Source organism: Mus musculus, chromosome 12 (assembly GCF_000001635.26).
Source record: "Mus musculus strain C57BL/6J chromosome 12, GRCm38.p6 C57BL/6J".
Classification (NCBI taxonomy): Eukaryota; Metazoa; Chordata; class Mammalia; order Rodentia; family Muridae; genus Mus; species Mus musculus.
Window position 1 is genome coordinate 90,721,068 of NC_000078.6, and position 19,345 is coordinate 90,740,412.

The window sequence follows — 19,345 nt, forward strand, 5'->3', positions numbered from 1 at the left end:
TTAGCGTGATTTCTACATATAACCCTCCTCTAACAATGTACCAAGCCATCCAGGACCCTCACCCGTACTGAGCCACATATACATAGCACTTACGCAACAGAATAAGTCCTTTTCCTTCAGTAATAGATTCCTCCTTTGTTGTTAGCTTCCCTTCAAATGTTCTAGACCTTATTCAGCACTAGTTTGACCTGGAATGGACTGATTTGGGGTGCATTGGCTGTAAGGCATACTGTGTCTTATGAGTGAATGTTTAGATAAAATAGCCTATTTCTGCTTTATGTCGATGCATGGTTGGGTATGCATATGATTAAAACCCAAGGCATTATGAGAAAGAAGATGCATGGTGGAGAAGGCTCTCATAATCCTAGTCTGTCAACCAAAATGGAAATTCACCCACTTAGCAACCAACTCCTCTCCCATTTTGATCCTGTAAAAGGAAGCCCCAAATAATAACCAGTTTTCTTGGACATTCCCTTGCAAAGTATCCTGTACTGTCTCTTGAACCAAACCCTCTTGCTGTCTTCGTAGCTGTGGGCACTCTTTCAGTTCTTTGCCTAACACAGTAAGAAGCTGGAAACATCAGGACCAGATTAAGATGGCAGGCAATACATGAAGCTTGTATGTCACCACTGGTACGTCACCCCAACAAGTAAGCCACTGAACAGACTGGGAACTCAACAATGCCTTTTCAATCCATAAGGATGGTACAGACCCAGGGAAACCCCTTCCCCAAACTGGAGAAACAGAAGAGTGAATACATCACAGCTTACCTAGTAGAAGGTGAAGGCGTGGGAACACCTGCAGGAACCTTGCCCTGGGTAAGAACAGCCAAACAGTAATTGATGGAGCTTCAGGAACCTCACTGTGAGAAAACTGCAAGGAAACCTTCCAGGAGGGCCCAGCTCATGGTGTCTCCTCACACTTTTTTAAGTTTTGTCTCCAGAAACTGGACTGGGTTCTCAGGGAATATAAGAAAGAAAGAGAGAGAGAGAGAGAGAGAGAGAGAGAGAGAGAGAGAGAGAGAGAGAGAGAGAGAGAGAAAATACTCTCTAGCCTATGGCAAGCAGGAGACAGAAGGAGCCATTTTGAAGCACACCAGACCCTGTTGTTTTGAGAGGGTCTAACCTCAGAAGAGACTGCTTAACAGCACCTAACCGGCTAGGCTGCTGTAAGGGCCTGACTGACCTCAGGAAAGGGAACTATGGAAATCCAGGTGGTTCTTGTTAATCAGTGCTACCTAGGGAGGATGAGAAGACCCAGAAACCCGTGTGGGGATCACAGTTCTGAGGGAAAGGCTCACAAATAGACGCGGCCTAACAGTATGACTACAAAATTACTCTCCACCACCACTATATAACATGCCCACTTACATCAGTTTGTTTGAACAAGCATAGTATGGCCATCAGTAGTAGTGGTGGTGGTAGTAGAAGTAGTAGTAGTAGTAGTAGTAGTAGTTGTTGTTGTTGTTGTTGTTGTTGTTACTATTGTAAAAAATGCAAGGCCTACTAAAAGGCAAAAACAAAAAAAATTGAAAGACAGAGCAAGCACACAGGCCTACTTATATTTTTCAAACTTTAGAAAAACCGAAGTTAAAGAGATAAGCTGCTGCAAGAGTCAAGGGAGATAACCATCTATAGAGGAACAAAGAAAACAATAACATTTGCCTTCTCTTTAGGGAAAAAAAAGTGTGTGTGAGAAGAGAGTGTTGTGGAATATTTACAGTACTAAAATAGAAAAGGCAAAATCCAGCAAGCTACGAAACTATTAACCTTGAATTCTGTACTCTGTGTGAAACTGTCCTTCAAAACTGGAGAAGTAAAGTCAGTCTCACACAAAAGCTGAGAAAGTGGATTGCCAGTAGACCTCCTTCGTAAGAAATGTTAAAGGAAATTGCTTCATTAGAGAGAAGGAAGGTGACAGAGGTCAGAAACAGCATAACGAACTTTAACAGCAAATCTGAAATAAAACCTCATTTCCCTTAATGTTATGTAAGAGAGAACGGTACCTGAAAAATTAGCAGCAATAATTTATTTGACTTATGTCTACACACATGTGAAATAGGTGACAATGCTGAAGATAAAGAGGAGAAAATGAAATGATCCTTGTGGTTTTAAGACTCAACCTACGTGATACGGGTGTTGTTTGAATGGGATGGAAATTGGTGTAATGAAATATTGTAAACTCAGGAGCAACTATTAAAAAGTAGCTGTGTGTGTGGATGTGTGTGTGTGTGTGTGTGTGTGTGTGTGTGTGAGTGTGTGTGTGTGTGTGTGTGGGTGTGTGTGGGTGTGTGTGTGTAGAAATGGCTCTCTGAGTACTTAGGTTCCTCTAGAGGATCACAGGTTGTTTCTAGCACCTACCCCAGCTGTCTCAAAAGCACCCGAATCCAAAACTGCCGTCTCCTGGCCTCCATTGATTACTGCATGAAAGTATGCATACACTAGAAGATGTGCGCATCTAAATAAATAATAAAATAAATACTTACAAAGTTTTTTTTTTAATGAGGTACATTTTTGTCCCAGTCATTTGCAAAGGTTATGTTACCAGCCAATACAAACTATTTTTAAAAAAATAAATAAATAAACCAATCTGTGCATGTTTCTTGGAAGACTTTGAAGAATCTGTGATATATCCCTAGAAGAAGTCTGGTCTCTAAGGGCAAATCACATGAACTTAGCATGGGACTCTGGAAAGGAAGGACAGTGAATGAAAAATTGTAAAATAATTGTTTTTTTTTTAATTTTCTCTGCTAAAATTCAGAGTATTCCATAAGAAGCTATAATATTAATAACACTGTGGATTAAAAAGCCATGAGAAAGCACATGGTCTCTGGAAATACTAATTTTTGAGTAATCTTTTTAAGAAAGGAAAACTGCACAACGAGCCGTGATGCAAATATATTCCTTAACAATTTCAGGCATGGCTGCCATAGGACATTCGTCCTTTGTGCCTTCTCATAGTGGAACTTGTGAGATACACATAGCTCAAAAGTTTTAGTTATATATTAATACATCACGAAACACATAATAAATAATGTATGTGTCTATTTGCATGGCAGCATGTGTGCAGGGGCATGCTCATGGCCAGGCAACTGCCCATGCCTGAGTCCAAGCTCCTGTGAGTGTGTACTGTTTCAACCAACTTCTTGGAACATCCCTTACACTTACAAAACTTAGAATACGTATGTAAGCTGGGTTTGCTTCACAGTTGAGATTCAGGTCCTTTTCCATGACTCCTGTATGCTACTTGTTAATAAATATGGAAAATATCTGAAGGTTTACTTTCAACCCATTTGAATTCCCTTGAAGACTTTGGCACACCTTAGGAGATTAAAATAATCTGGCATTGCTGGCTCCTCTGCCCACAAACCTCAGGAATAAATGGTAGGCTGGTGGATTCCCTTTACCTTGTCAACCATGAGTGCATGGCAGGCCAGAGCAGGCTCTAGAAAGTTATTTAAAAATAAACAAATAGAACCCAGAGAGTAACTCTATTCTTTTATTCAAAGTTTATTAAAATATAAGAACAAGTTGTAAAAGCACACATACCACTCAGCACCAATATTATAACACTCTTTCTACTAATAATCCCCAAAGCTTCTCTCCTTCTCTGCGACCGAGAAGCAGAGATGGACACACGTGTTCTCAGTCGCACTGGCTCAGGACTCCTTGCACCATGACCCAAATGTTCCTCCTTGCTAAGGAGACAGAGATGCAGAAAGGCAGACTCGTGTGACTACATCCAACCACAGACTGAGCAGACAGCTCTTTCGTCAGTAGTTATCATTCGCACACCAGTGAGCTCTGAACATCTCCGTTTCCTCTTTCCGGTGCTGGTTACATGGGCTGGTGAGTCTGGCGAAAAACCTGTTCCAAAAACTAAACAAAACTGGCCAACATTCCCTACCCCAAGACCTTGTGATTGCTTTGGTTATAAAGTACTAGGTACATAGGTCTTCTCACCCCCGACTCCTGACACATCAAAATCACATGGCATACTCTGGAGCAGTCTTGAGAGAATTTTATTTCCCATCCCCTTCTGTGGCTCTCTTTCATTTTTATGTTTACCTGTTCAAAAAAATTTTTTTTCTCAAAACAGATGGGGGAGGGCAGATTGAGCCAAAATAGTGACTTCATTAAACATCTGCTAGGTCTCCGAAGTCTCAGTAAATATTAAACGAACTCCCAAGAGCCCTGGTGCTGTTGCCCGAGACAGGCAGCAAGCCCTGGCTTGCGTGAGCAGTCTTGTTTGGATATCTGTATGTGTTTGCTTTTTGCTGGTTCAGACTCACCTTGGAACAGAGCTGAGTCTGTTAAGTCTGAGACCTTGTGTCTGGTGTTATCTAGAACACAGGGTATGAAGAATAGAGCCGGTGCTTGTTCAACCTAAAGTCATTCGTTGACATTCGGCAGCCTTCCTCTGAGCATCAGAAGTTTCGTTTTAAATCTTTTCAAATATATAAACCCGGACCTTGGGGCTGGGGGTGGGGGGGGGCACTAATTCCTTCCAGTTAGCAACTTTCCCAGCTCACGCAGCTGCAGATCCTTCCCTTCCTAAAGGGACTCAGGACAGTCCCAAGACACTACTGTAACCTAACAGCAAGTGATTCTTTATGCCCATTCTGAAAGTCCATAAAAAGAGCAGGTTTGGCTTCTACATTTAAGGCAATGGTAGAAGTTGGAGAATATCTAAATATACTTGGGTTCTGGTTTGGAGCCATATCATAAAGAAAGCTCCTAGAATTTAAAGACTCACAGTCAATTTCCACTAAAAGAGATGGCATTGAACATGTTCTGACAAGCGGAAGCGCTGGCCTAAGTCTTCCTTTATCCTTCAGTGGGACAGAAATCAGCCTAATTTTCCTCTCCGCAGTGGCCAAGGGATTCTAATTAAACTTATTTTCCAAACCATCAGTCAGAGGTCAGGTGGAACTAATGTCCAGGTTGATCCTCTTACGATTTACATAATGAGAAGTCTGGTACATCAGCAAATCCCCCTGGCTGTGGATGGAACCTACAGGGCATGCCAAGGGCAGCTTGTATCCACCTGAGAATTCTATGAATAGCATCAATACTGTCCCCCCCCACCTTCCCCTCCAGTAGTTTGTGTGAGGCAGCCCCCACCTGTGACCTCACCACATTTTATGAATTTTATTCAAAATCCCAAAGAGTCAAATACATTCACACAAAGGGAATCAACGAGTGTCTATTGATTATTAGAAGAATTCAACTAACCTAATAGACCACTTAGAAGCTGATATTATCAAAAAATCAGGGGATACAATCTATGAATGCCACAGGAGCAGAGATCTAAAGCATGAATGAAGTTAACAAGTGTGTGAAATGATTGACACTTTGGCAATAAGGAGCTAGAACCACCAATGGCTGGTTTGCCTCCACAGACATCCACTGAATTTGTACAAAGTGTGTCTACATTTGCTGGGCAGGCTCTACATTCAAGGAAGTCATTGTCCAGGTTACTTCCTCTAATCAACAAACTAAAGAGAGTTTTGAATAGGTCTAAGATGTCTTTCAAACGCTTAGTGTTTGAGAAATCCAGGTGCTATGGTAAGTTCTGAGAATCTAAATTAATAGTAGACAGGCCAGTTCAGTTTATAGTAGACAGGCCAATTGAGTTTGAAAGCATAAACTGATATCCCCATGTAAACATATCCTATGAGAGAAATCTTTATGTTCTAAGAAAGGTAACTGCAAGGGATGTGTGTGTGTGTGTCCTTGTAAGAATGTATGTATATACATATTTGTGTTTCCTTGGGAGAATTATAGCTATAACTCTTCAGAGGAATATATATTATAAAAGGCATATTAGGTAGGTGGGTACTGACAGCCTCATAGTATCTCTGAGTGAGCACAGTAGCCGAGCATTGATTTTTTCTTCTCATCTCTGGATGAGTGACTTCTTGTTAATTTTACAAAAGGCACGTCGTAGGAATTCATAGCAGTTTGCATTGAGATAAATAGGTTATACAATTACAGGCTTATCATACCTGGGAGACCAACCCATTCTACACAGTGTAAGATTCCTGAGCTCTGCTAATCACTTTCTTCCTGGGCCCTTCAAGGGTTTTTCTTCCAGTGTTTTGGACATGCTCTATTGAACACGTCTGCGTCCCTGACAGTCAGCCTAGATCTTTGTATAGTTGCTTCCTCTTCTTCCTTCCTCCATTGGCCTATTCTCCAAAAGGCAAATGGTACACGCACACAACCTTCTCTTTCTTTAAAAATGTAGCACAACTGGGTGATTTTTTTTCCCCATTATCCCTTTTCCCCAGACAACTAGCATGGCGTTAGCCAAAACTCATCCCCCCACCCACTCTCTGACTTTCTGCTTCGCTATCACACGTGGAAACCAAAGGGGTCATTTGCGGACGACGGTGTGGGTGTGGGGCAGCCAATTTTCCATTTTACTTCTTTAGGGAGCCACATCAATCGCAACAGCATTTTGAAGATGAAGATGAGTGAGGGATCGCTCATAAGCCTCAAGTGAAGGCCTTGACATCTGAAGAGTCTGAAGTAATCGATCTTCAATATGATTCTACAGAAGTTCATTAGACACTGTTGCATTTTGGGAATTCACTGTGTTTCCTTGTGGGTGTGTCTTTTACAGAATTTAAAACACTGGAGAACTTAGATGCTGCCAAAAACATTAGCCATAGTGCTGCTTCCATGACTAAACAATATATGGGTTAGCGATCTGACTTATTTCTTGCTCCCATTTTTAAAAACAAGACTCTTGTTTTATGCATACCCACTTCCTATTTTCCACATTTGCGACAATATATTTTAACAATGTACTTTTAAATTTCAATTGTCTTTTTCCAAATAACTCAATATTATGGTTTAATTATTGAATGGAATAGACATAAGACCCTTGATTTGGCATGTAACTATAACCATATGTTGAGATCTTAATGTCTTTGAGTTTAAAAAATAATTACAATACATTGGTTGATCTGTTGGTGTGTTTTGGTTTTGGGTTTTTTGTGGAGTGTTTTTTATGTTGTGATCTTTAGGTATTGCTTGTAGGTACAGCTGTGTCTCTTGTATTTTAAGAGATATGTATTCATATCTAGTTTTTATCATAGGTATGTACACAGCTATTAAGTGTCAACTAATGGGTTAATCCCAGTTGAACAAAAAAGAACCAAGTCCAAATTCAAATGTCAAAGGAAATTCCATTTAACCAAATTCCTGTGGTACCAAGAATAAGCTTGTGTAAGCCCTCAAAACTATAGGTAGAGATTCTCAGAATAAATTGCTCTCATGTTTATGTGAAGAAATCCCTTATCATTACAGTTCTTTTACTGGAGGAGAAGGCAGAAACTGAATGGTTAGTGTACCTGCCTCTTACACCCTTCACTCAGCACCCAAAGAAAACAATGCTACAGAGGTTAGGAATGGAGCTGGGTGTAGCATTGTGACTGTAGGAATTTGGCAGGAACAACACATCAGCACCAGACCCCCTGGAGTTTTCTCTGAACGGATATTATCCACTGAAATGGGTATATCTCAATTAGTCCCATAAAGTACTTCTCTCCACATTAAAAACGTTCACCTATCTTTGCCATCGCCCACTTCCTTTCAGTGTAGGAATATTGCTACACATCTCCTTTCCGTGTGCATCCTGCCCGTGCTACTTTTAGTTATCGCCTTTGTTTTCCCAGCTGTGTACATGCCTCAATGCTGATGCTGTTGAACAACACTCATTACCTACAGCTTCCAGGTAAAAACACTATGCGATTTCCTCATCTTTCTGCTTCCTCTGTCTTTGCTTGTCACACTTGGGAATTCGGGGCTACAGAGACTAACCGGGACATTGCATGGCTGGAACTAACACTTCAGTCCTAACTGCATGGCATGGCTTCAAGATCACATCGTAAGTATGTATCTGGGGGACTTTCCAGTTGGGTTTGTTTCTGGTGACTAAAGCTGAGACAATACACTTAATCAGATCATAGGTAGTAGCTCCCTTAACAATAAGTATTCTGAGAACTTATGGTCCTCTGGTCCCAGAGCACACGCAGGACAGAATCACTTCTTTCGCAAGCAAGAATGAATACAGGCTGCAACAGGGTTTCTTGCACTCCAGTTTGGATCAATTCGCTCAGAAGGGAGGTAAAAGGGCTGCTATTTAGCCAGATGTCATTTGTGTACTAGAGAAAGTATTGAGATGTTAAGAGGTTCAAGGTCTTCTGACAGGTGTGTCCCCGTCTTTCGGTGAGGCAATGGGATTCAGTTGAAATAATAGATTCAGTTCAGTTCTCAACTTCTTTTACATATTTCTTTAAAATAATAAACTCTATTACAATCACACTTGTATCCAGCTAATCTAGAATTCATCTCTTGCTGAAATTCTTCTCCAGCCAACTTCGGACTTCTTGTAGGTTATAGCTGAAGGGGCCCTTCCCTCCTAAGTAAGCAATTTTCCGTCTCTGCACGATGCACACACGTTCAAAGGCTACCCCGTAAGCTACGTTGGCATTATTGTCCATGCGGTCAGCCACAACTTGACACTGGGGCGGCAAGGAGAAACGCTCCAGGAGCTGGTGAGCTGCTGCACATCGGTCCTCTTGGTTCCGGTGCTTCTTAACCTCAAAAGACAGAGAGGAGTCCCCAGGCACTGCCCAGCCATCCGAAGGGTGAGCCTCATCAATGTATACCAACAGGAAGTCAGCCACCGAGGAGAACTCTTCCACCAGCTGGCGGAAGGCTGGCAGTTGCCTAGTGAAAGGTGGTCAGGTGGCTGAACCAAAGTTGACCACCAGTGGGCGCTCTGCACTGGCAAAGTCAAGAAGGTGGCATTCGGCCCCATCAGCGGTCTTCTCCGAGGCATAATTGTTACCTGATTCAGGATTGGAGACGTGCACCACACTGGAATTGGGAGCATCTTCACCCAGTTTAACCTGATGGTGAACAGAGAAAAAGAAAAAGAAAAGAAAGAGAAAAAGAAAAAAGAATTAGCACACTAACACACTGCTGCTGTAATTTACTCTAAATAAAATGGGAGGGGACTGTGTGTGGATGTGTGTGTGGGGGGGTGTGGGTGTGTATGTGTAATGCATACTTATGAGTAAAGACTAGTCATGTCAGGCAATATAAAGGATGGTCAAGAGAAAATAAGTCTTTCATTCTTAATATTCATTAGTGGTAATTTTTTTCCATCTCTAAAGATACCAGAGTTAGCTATTTTCATAAATAAGTTGATTCTGGTTTTTTGTTTTGTTTTGTTTTGTTTGCTATTCTTACTTTTCTGTCAGTGCCTAGCAAGCATTATAGAATGAATGATTAATTGAGTTCGTTTTAAAAGTTAAAAGTAAATGGTTCACTTTAAGATAAATTATCTTGGTTTTGAAATAGAATGTCTCCTTCTGAATTCTAAAAGACTCAGGAAAGACCGGAGTTTTTACACACAGGCTTAATTTATTTTCTCTTTTCCCTCTTTTAAATAATAACTCCATTTATTTATTTACTAACTTACTCATTTAGTCTCCCCCCCCCCTCTCTCTCTCTCTGTGTGTCTGTCTGTCTGTCTGTATGTATGTATGTATGTATGTCTCATAACACTTGTGGTAGTCAGAGGACAACTTGTTGGAGTCAGTTCTCTCCTTCCACCATGTGGCTCCTTGAAATTCAAACTCAGCTCATCAGACTTGGCAGCAAGCATTACCCAGGGTGCCTGAAATGGCAACCCAATCTAAGTTCTTTCAAACAATGGATTAGAATACAAGTGGGTTCTGTGTCTGGGCAGAGCTGGACATTCTCTAATCCATCCTTTGTAAGTGTGATTCCTCCCACTTGTTCTGGTCAGTGTTTTCCCATCTGGAAAAAGTCAACCATCATGGCTGTTTTCCTTATGTGGATCTGGAGAGTGGGATGAGAATAGGAACTCTACATCTGACGGTGTGTAGATACGAGCCGCCATTGTCAGACATTACCCCATCATATGAGACACACTGCTACTCCTCTTGAGACATCCCATGCTCAAGATTAGAAAATAAAAATGAGCGAGTTGTTCTGTGAAGAGATTTATGCTCCCTTCTACAGGGTGCGACCTCTGCAGGTTCCTGTGACCACTGCTTACATTATACACACTATGGCTGGAACCTCAAATCTGCCTTTGAGAATCAAATAAGAAATTTTTCACTTTCCCTGTATTTGGGGTTTTCCCCTCAGTTTTATCTAGGAAGACCCAAACAAACCATGGATTTTTGCCATAGGATAAGTGATTAACAGAATAGTAAGTATTCAAATACGAGGCATGTTGACTTAAATTGTTCCATGCTCCCCCGCAGCACATGGTTTACATAGTTGATCGTAGAATTCTGAAAAGTTAGTGGCCTTTGGATCTGTAAACTGATAATAAAAAGCAGGCAACAGAAAAGAGCCAATTACTTCATTCTGAATTAGCTCAATTGGATTTCCCTCTAGGATGGTTTAATCAAAGCTAATACCATTAGGGACAGCTTACAACAGTTCAATTGATTTTTATACACTATCCTTAATATTACAAAACTCTTCCAACTGGATTGACTTTCTTCTCTCATATAAATAGTCACATATAAAACTGCTGTTAATTGAAGCCACTTAAAAGTGAATCACAGGAGAGCAGTGGGAGCACGGATGTAAAGCACCCAGTGGTCTCGTTCAGGTGCTTTAGTGTCACAACGTAGCTATTTCCACCGAGAAAGAATCAAAGTTCCTTCTTTCTCAAAACTTTTTGCAGGGCAGGTGTGAAATAGGTACTATTCATTGTCCAAAAGTAATTTTAAAATCATAAACTTGGATTTTATTTAAATAGTATATTTTGATCTAGTAGCAACCAGCAGTCATGTGTTACTTACATGAATAATCTTGGCCATTTTATAATCAACATTAAATAGAGAAATCTCATAATTTGCCTATGACCAGGTGATCTCATTGTTAATCCCACTCATCTTTGAAGCACTAAAGTACACCTTAAGCTTAAAGACATATATTTGAAGCACGTGATGAGCTTCAAAGTCTTGGGGTCTCTTGGCACACCTCCCAGATCAGGATCTGACTCCCCTTTGCATAGCACAGTGTCTCCAGGACTGCTTTGAATAATATTTGCCGAGCAGTGTTCCTCGACAGCCAGATATAAGAAGGTCTGGATGTGTTCTGAGGTGTGTGTTATAGAGACTTCTTGTGAGGTCACACACCCCTACACAGAGGGAAATTAGTCTCTGCACTGCATCCCAGTGAAATAGTCCCCTGCAATTTGGAGCCATCATTACTTTGGAGCCATCCCTTTAAACGACTGTGTGGTCTTGATGAACAGGCTAGCATCTCCCTGGTTCTCACACACGCAGACCCTTTGATCCTTGTGTTGTTCTTAACTATTCATCTGAACAATCCAACCTGATGTTTTGGTCACAGGTGATCTCTTGTTACCTGCAGTTCATTTCCTTAGAATGTTTAAGTGTGTGTGACTTCTTAGAGACAATGGACAGTTCTGCCACACAACTCTTGGCCAAACAATGAAATTTTAGATTCTAGATTACCTTGGGAAATGTAGGACAAGTCCCACCCACTGTCACTCTAAATTTAAAACTTGAGGAAGTTGACAAATTCATTTCCTGGTGGTGGAGGAGTTAGCATCCTGTTAGTCTGGGAAATATACATTTTAAGAGCTTTGCTGAGGGAATTGCTGAATAAATGCCTGTTGATATCATCTTGGGTCAAATAAGACTTTTAAACTGAATAGCAACTTTGAACTGCAGTGAACGTAGTCATAGTCAGGTGATGGGCAAACTCACTAAAGCATACATATTCAGAAATAGGAAAACTTGCCCTTCTCCAGAGACATGCTGTTGTCAACACCCAATGTCATTTACCTATTCTTAATCATTTCAGCTAACCAGAAAATAAGAGAAATGCGATCAATCTTCTTCTCTTTGCTCTGCATCTGTGGAATCCCCGTGAACACTAAGAAGTCATATATGACTACCTTGTGCGTGAAGGTCACAGAGAAAATACAGGCAAGAATAATGCTATTAATAAAATTACATGTGCTGGGCACTTGGCTAGTATCCATAAATCCATGGGTTGGAGTCCCAGCACAACAAAATAAGCACACACACACACACACACACACACACACACACAGATAGAGAGACAGACAAACACAAACACAAACACAGACAGACAGACAGACAGACAGACAGACAGACAGACAGAGACAGACAGAGAGGGACTCACACCTATGATGTGTAAGCCCAAGAGTTAGTAAACCAGCAGTCAAACTTTATAAGCTTCATAAAACTAATCATAAATCCACTATCTTTTCTAAAACCTGATAAGTGATAAGTTGGCTAAAATTTAAAAATAAATAGACAATCTTAAAAAGAAAAAAACGTTTAAAACCCATTTCTGTTCTTCACCATTCTCTGGCCAATCGCTACGAAAATGAAATTTCCATTAGATTAGAATTCCCAATGGAGAATTTTTTGACTTGCTTGGTTAGAAAACCCTGCTGAGATGGAATGGGAGAAACCCCACTGTCTTCACTGTGGAAGACAGGAGCAAAGTATTTCCTGACACCGAGCCAAAATAATGAAGAAAATAAAGTTGGCCCATAATAACATCGGGGCTACAGGAAAGACACTCAACAAAAACAAGTCACCCCCTGGTACTCCTCAAACTTTGTTTTAATTTCCCACAGTGGCACAGAAAGTCTCCTGGCCACAAGTTACCTATCATCTTAATTTCTGCTTCTTAGAGGGTTTGTGTTTGGTTTTTGTCCTTAATGAGACATATTTGCCAAAGAGGCTTTCAAAAGGCATTTTTTGCTCTTGCGGAAGAGTAATTAGGTCGGTACCTCTTTCCCTGCCAGCATCAGCTGCCTAAAGAGAATCCTGCCTAGTATTTAATGCCCAAACAGAAGAAGCATCATTTCCACTAATTGGTCCTGAAGTTCCGATGTTCCCAAAGGGTCTTTTTATTTTGCAAGGATCAGAAAGGACACACGTAAAATGTGATAGCGTCACCAGTGACCTTCATCGCTCTCATCTGCACTATTACCGTCATCCTTTCTTATATTTTTTTCCCCCCAGTGGACGGGAACACAATGCCAACTGAGGGAGTGAGGAAGGCTTTTGCAAGTTTACTGCTGATGGCATCTCTGGGCCAAGTTCAAAGGTCACAGCAGAAATGCTTATAAATGAGAGAAAAAGCACAAATGCATAAAATATACAAGAGTTTGATTTCTTTGATGGGTCCATTTTAGGGACAGTGTTAAGTACTCGGGGGAAAACGTTACTGTTGGAAGATGAGGATGCAGACGCAAGGGAAATACGGGACGATTCATCAAGTGAACTGGAAATATAGTATATACTGCTAACTGTTTTTGTTTTTGTTTCTGTTTTTGTTTTTGTTTTTCCTTTCCACAGCCTAAGAGGAGTTTTGGAGTATCATATCACGCACTCTTATGACGAGAAGGGAAACAGATGATAGGAATGGGGGATGGGCATGTAGCAGAATATTTACACAAACTTCTCGTCATTGAAAGCTCTGGAAATGGCCTTATTAACTCTCAGGAAGTTTCCAATTCTTTAACGTAATGATCAGGCTACACGGATGCCCTTAGAAACATGGCCAAGCAATCATTAGGCAGAGCTTCAGCCATCCCCATTCAGATGGGCCAAAGAAACCAGACTGGAAGAACAGACTGCCTGCTCTGTCTTCTGGGTTAAGTTCCCTTTTTTTTGCTTATTCTTCTTTTTTTGACTTGTACCTTGAAAATGAAGCTCAAAGCCCTATCATTTCACTATGTTTTATCCAAGTGACAGGCAGGCTCTGGCTGTGGCCTTCTTCTCTCTTTAAAGAGCCACTTTTCACTGCAGAAGCCCAGTGTCAAAAGGCTTGAGGTGAATAAAGAGGAGGAGAGTGTTAAAGAGACCCTTTCAAAACCAAAATTGTATGTTCCCATGAGCATGGTTTTCTGTGCCACTGAAAGATTGGCTATGCAGAAACGAGCCTGCTTGCCAGTGTCTATACTGTCTGCTTACTTTTACACTTCATTTAGGAGCCAGGCTCCCAGAGAGGTCAGCTGGCTTACTGGTTGCATTTCTGAGTCTTTGAGTACCCACATAAGGGTACTGTGTTCAAAAGCAACGATACTAAGGAAACTTAAATAACAAACAGTTATTAGTTCCAGCCCTATTACCAGTTTCTAGATTTCTCTTTCAGTCCAGAATGCACACAGACCTCCTGACCATTGACATGCAACCTTGGACAACTTCTTTATAAAATTAATCTTAAATCACTTTTAAGCTTTCAGGGCAGTTTCTATTAGCAATATTTCATTCTGTTCTTCTTTCTTCCCATCACTCCAGCTCTGGCCTATGTCCCCTCCTCTGTGGATAAATACAGCGTCTCTAAACATCACCCCACATACAATAGCTGACACTCACTAAGCAAGACAGTTGGGAGAACTGAATGATGCGTCTGTTTGAAACCCATGTTAGACACACCTCCCCATCTTGGACAAATCTGCTTTGAGAGTTGCAGTTGCCCAATAACGCAAGTCAAGATTGTGAAACCCCAAGATGCAGTGTCAGACAGGACCGCCTCTGGCATCTCTGGAAACTGTCACACCTAAAGGCAGTGTGTCATGACCGACACAGCATTTGGCAAATGACTTGACCTTTTTGAGAGGCTCTGGGTGAGATTCTAAGACTACCACCTCCACCATGATGCCTAACGAACTCAGAGAGAGAAGAGGACAGAATTTAGCTCACATTGTACTCTTGATGTCTCCCTACATCTCACACCCAGCCCATCCTTGTTCTTGTTTTCCTGAGGTTTCTTTTGCACATAGTAGCTATTGTACAAATCATTAAACGCAAGCAAACAAAAAAACAAAAAACAAAAAAACAAAAAACATAAGCCAGGAACTTGGTCACTAATCAAATCAGTGGGCAGAGACAAAGAACTAGAAAAGAGGAATACACAAACCATATGCCAAAAGTCAAAGCAAACCACTCAATCCCCATGAACACAAATAACAACATATGACAACACAATGGAACACTATACATTAGTGAAAAAAGATCTAACAAAGTTTATTATAGAGGCATTTGCTTGCTTTTTCGATGTCCACTTCAATTATCTGCTTGATGATCAAAACAACCTCACTTAATGTTTATGGGGGGTTTGGTAGCCTACAAAGTTGATGGGGAGATAATATTTATATTCTGGACTTATACACATGGGTAAAATTCTTCAAAAATCACCTTTAAGTTTTTCCTAGTGAACGTCCATCATCTTTCAAAAATCAGGCATTTAATGTACTGAGAATAAACCCGTAACCCTCCATATTATCTAAGACATAGATATGCTTGAGGGGATTGACAAATCAATAATATTTTAATATGCAGCTACAACACCCCATTCCTCTAAACTCCTGACACCTAAATCATACATACAAATGTCACATCCTGCGTGCACATCTGTGGGGATGGCAGGATCTCTGGGTATCTCCATGGCCATACATTTCACTTACAGGTATGACATAACTGAGTCTCCAGGCATCCACCTCTATCCTGACGAGGGCATTCCTTGCTAAGAGGAGGCTTGACTTGTCATTCAATGCTCCCTCCACAGAGCATGACAGGCCCTTCTTTAGGTTCTTTGCAATAATGCCAGGAATCACACGTTAGTGCCTGAAGAAAACCATACTTTTCTTCCTCAACATTTGCTTTCCAGTGAAACACCCTGCCCAGATTCTTTATCCCTCCCCCTCTCCCCGCCCCCTGCACCTGGATTTATTTTTTCCACTGTTTACTGGGGAAGGACTCCTTCCCTTCCTCCTCTGCTGTTCGGAGTTCCCATCATGATGCTCACCCTTCCACCTGCCCCAAGAGCAGCACTCGATTGAACGTCTGGCTTCGCTACTCCTCCAAACTCCCTTCTCTGACAAGCTCTTTCAGTACTGCTAGGAACACATTTCCTCTTTTTATAGAAACTTATTTCGTCCACATGAATTCATTCTTTCTAATACCCAGGATGGTTCAGAAGCCTAAGGGATGGACGACCGTACAAAAGTATTCATCCCACTTTACCCTGACTGATATGGTTTGAAAATGTTCCTCTAAACATGTCCTGGCAGCAGAAAGGCTGGAATACCGGAAGTTTTCGCATCCATGCATCAATCACTCACCCCAGTGTTTCAAAAGCTGATGGGAATACACTGTCCCCAGGTAAGGGAGGTCACCTCTCTAATGTCCAAGGCCTGACATAGGAATGCATTATAGACCCATCACTTCTTTGTATGGGAATTTATTTGTAGATTCGGTCTCACACACAAAGTCTGGGTTTCTGACAACCTATCCCTAGATCTTTCTTTTGCAAACTGACACTTAGTAACGAGGAGTCCACACATTCCAACTAAGTAGGTGGTCATGCTCAGCTTGCTTTCATTTGTTCTTAACTCCCTAAGAAATGGAGGGGCTATAGTGAGGTCACAGCCATCGTCATCATCATTATCATCATCACCACCACCACCATCATCCTCATCCAACTCTGACCATTTCAGCAGAAAGAAAACACTATTCAAACCTTCTCCTACATATCACACATGTAAAGCAAAGCAGCAGAAACCAGCTCATATCAAGGGCAGAACAAATACAGCAAGTTCCAAGCCCCCCTCCCAGAACTCTGATTTTACCTACAGTTATTTTATACCAGCACAAACCCCTTCAACTGCCAATTCAGTGCAAAGTAACAGCAGCCCTCATTAAAGACTCCTACTGAAGTCACCAAGAGTCCCCGTGGCTCCGTGTCTGTCACTCCCAAATCTAACCTGTGCAACAGGTGTCCCAAGTGGCACTGAGACTCCGTGGAACATAGTCACTGGAGAGGACACCCCAAGTAGGACTCCCCAGAGCCAGCAGCCCCACACCTTCCACACCCCTAGCCCTTGCGACCCAGGAGAAGCTCAGTGGCTGCAGCTCACCTGTTTGTAGGCATCTAGGAGGAAGCTGTTCCAGACACAGCGCAGCCCTTCTGAGGTCAGCATGCGCCTCCACTCTCCGCGAGTGGACTTGGAGCGGCTCAGAAGCAACGCCACGTGCTTGAGCAGAATGACCGAGTCATAGAGCGCCAGGAAGAGGCAGTTGGAGAAAAAGACTGGCAGGATCTGCAGGGTGATCAGCAAGTCTACGCTGAGGAGTCCCATCTTCTCTGCCTCCTCGGTCAGTCTCCTGGGCACTCTGCTTCCCCAGTCACCTTCTTTTTGCAAAGGAAGGTGGTGGTAGAGAAGTGGGGGACCAAGGGGAAGGTTGGGAGGGGGGTGAGGGAGAGGGAGAAAAGCTAAATTAGAAGAAATCCCAACTTGTCTCTTCTTTGAAAGAAGCAGAAATGGAAAGACCAGGTTCAGGCTCTGCAGCCCAGCAGTTGGAGTGTACCCATCAATTCATTCAATTCCGAGATGCATTTTTTTCCAGGATTTAAGATGGTTTAAAAAAAAAAAAAAGGCACCACCACCAGCAACAACAACAACAAAAACCCTGGCGTGCCAGTCCCTAATCCAGTTTACCCCTGTCAGAGTCCGTTAAAGACAGGAAGTTCTACTTTCATTTCCAGGCACCTATGAGACTGCAGAGATGGTAAAAATTTTCTTTTAGCTTTTCATGTTCCTTTAAACGCTGTCTGGCTTCTTGCACTGCCAATTTCTTAACTGTGCTGTAAGGGTAGGGGTTGTTTGGTTTGTTTGGGGTTTTTTTCTTTCTTTCTTTCTTTTTTTCTTTCTTTCTTTCGCTCTGTCTTTACTCCGTTGTAAACATACTTTCTGTTCTCCTCCTCCCAGCCTGTCTCCCTCTGCCTGTCCTTTCTCCAGGTTCTCCAGGAGCGGCTGTCCTCTGCCCCCTCCCTCTGGCGTTTCCCTCTTTGCTATCTTCTGCCTCCGCTGGCTGCAGAGTGCCTCTCTCTGCAGCTAGTGAGTCTCCCTGAAGCCTTTTATACATTCCCTGGCTAATTGCTGCAATAGAGAAATGAAAGCCTAATCTTGCTAAAGATCTTGACGTCATTGAGAAAGAGGGCTTACTTTGGCCAGGAGTGCAGTGAGCAGAAAGGCAAAACTCTACAACTTTTTTAAAAGGAGAGGTGGGGGAGACAGAAGGATTTTGCTTTGTGCTTTAAAGGGAGAGAAAGAAAAAACGATGTTACCTTTGACAAGTCTCAAGAAATGCTTCCAAACTTAAAGAAAAGTAATTTGTAGACTAATATGTTAACACTTTCCTCTGATTATCATTTTTATTAACTTAGGAATTTTGGCAAGAAAGCTTCCTGGCAGGCAGGTAGAAAAGCGAAAGCGTGAACATGGGTGCTCTCTGCTCCATTAAAAAGAAAAAATAAAGCTATTAATGCTCCCGTGTGGGCGTTACACCTTTACACAGGATTGGTTTTTTTCTCACCCGATCTCATTCCTGGGTGTTATGAATATATTTTCAGTAATGATCTTATCAGAGGGAATAGAAAGTGAATTTTGAGTTGGAAATTTTATAAACTATTTGAGACCACCATGGTATATCTTTAAAGATTATTCCCAAACTGAATTCAAGTATTATTTTTGGTTTTACTAAAGCTTCGATATTACAACAACAACAACAATAACAACTAACCTTCCAGCCATGGAAGGAGCTGCTGAGTGACCAACTCTTTCAGTGTCATTTCCCTACAACACTGATAAAATACTATTTCCATTCATTGGCATTTAGATCCCAGGAGACTGAGAAATTGATTATTTATGAGAATCTCTTAAATTCAGCCTTTAATAGTCCAGAAGCTTTAGGGAGCCATTTAGTTTGCTTGGAGGAGAAGATTAAAAGAAAGTAAAAAGGCTATAGGTAGTTAGGGGCTATATAGGTAGTAAGGGGCTATATAGATGGTAGGGGTTGTAAGTGGCTAGGGGCTGTAAGTGGTTAGGAATAGAAACAAACCAAGAATTAACACCAGGTGCCCCTTGGGCCTCAGTGGACTCTCTTGCCTTTTAGTTCCCAGGACAGTTATTTAAACAGATAGAACCTGGCAGTGAGTTTCCACCCCTACCTCCTTCTACGTTTCCTCCCTCTCTTACCTAACAGATCACTTCTAGGAGTGACATTTTTCTGAGAGTAGTAGTGACAATTATAGACACTGGAGTGGAAACATAAATTGAAATTGAAAGTCAATTTGTTGAGTTTTCTATGTTCACAGAGCTCCTGTCAAGCTCGAGCTGAACAGTAGATGCAAACAGGTGGTCAGTCCCTTGAGCTTCTATATCTTGCCCCCGGTCTCCAACTCTGTATTGACAGGACTGTAAAGCC

At 41.7% G+C, this 19,345-nt stretch overlaps 1 protein-coding gene and 1 long non-coding RNA gene across 9 annotated transcripts in view; one reads left to right on the plus strand and one right to left on the minus strand.

Annotated features, from left to right (window-relative positions):
- Positions 1-3,484: 3,484 nt before the first annotated feature.
- Dio2 (deiodinase, iodothyronine, type II) lies at positions 3,485-17,971 on the minus strand. The gene is made up of 2 exons (NM_010050.4): positions 16,996-17,971; positions 3,485-8,923 (listed from the first exon to the last, which is right to left on the minus strand). The coding sequence occupies exons 1-2, from the start codon at positions 17,215-17,217 to the stop codon at positions 8,357-8,359; spliced, it is 789 nt and encodes a 262-aa protein (NP_034180.2). The 5' UTR covers positions 17,218-17,971; the 3' UTR covers positions 3,485-8,356.
- The window catches only part of Gm26512, a 74,146-nt gene continuing 71,833 nt past the window's right edge, over positions 17,033-19,345 (plus strand). For 3 of the 8 annotated variants that reach the window (XR_872907.2, XR_381806.4, XR_872908.2), the window contains exon 1: positions 17,033-17,233. This is a non-coding gene — a long non-coding RNA (predicted gene, 26512). Of the gene's footprint in view, positions 17,234-17,402; positions 17,648-19,345 lie in introns of those variants that run through there. The other 5 variants (XR_872906.2, XR_001780663.2, XR_001780662.2 and 2 more) reach the window with 3 other exon arrangements.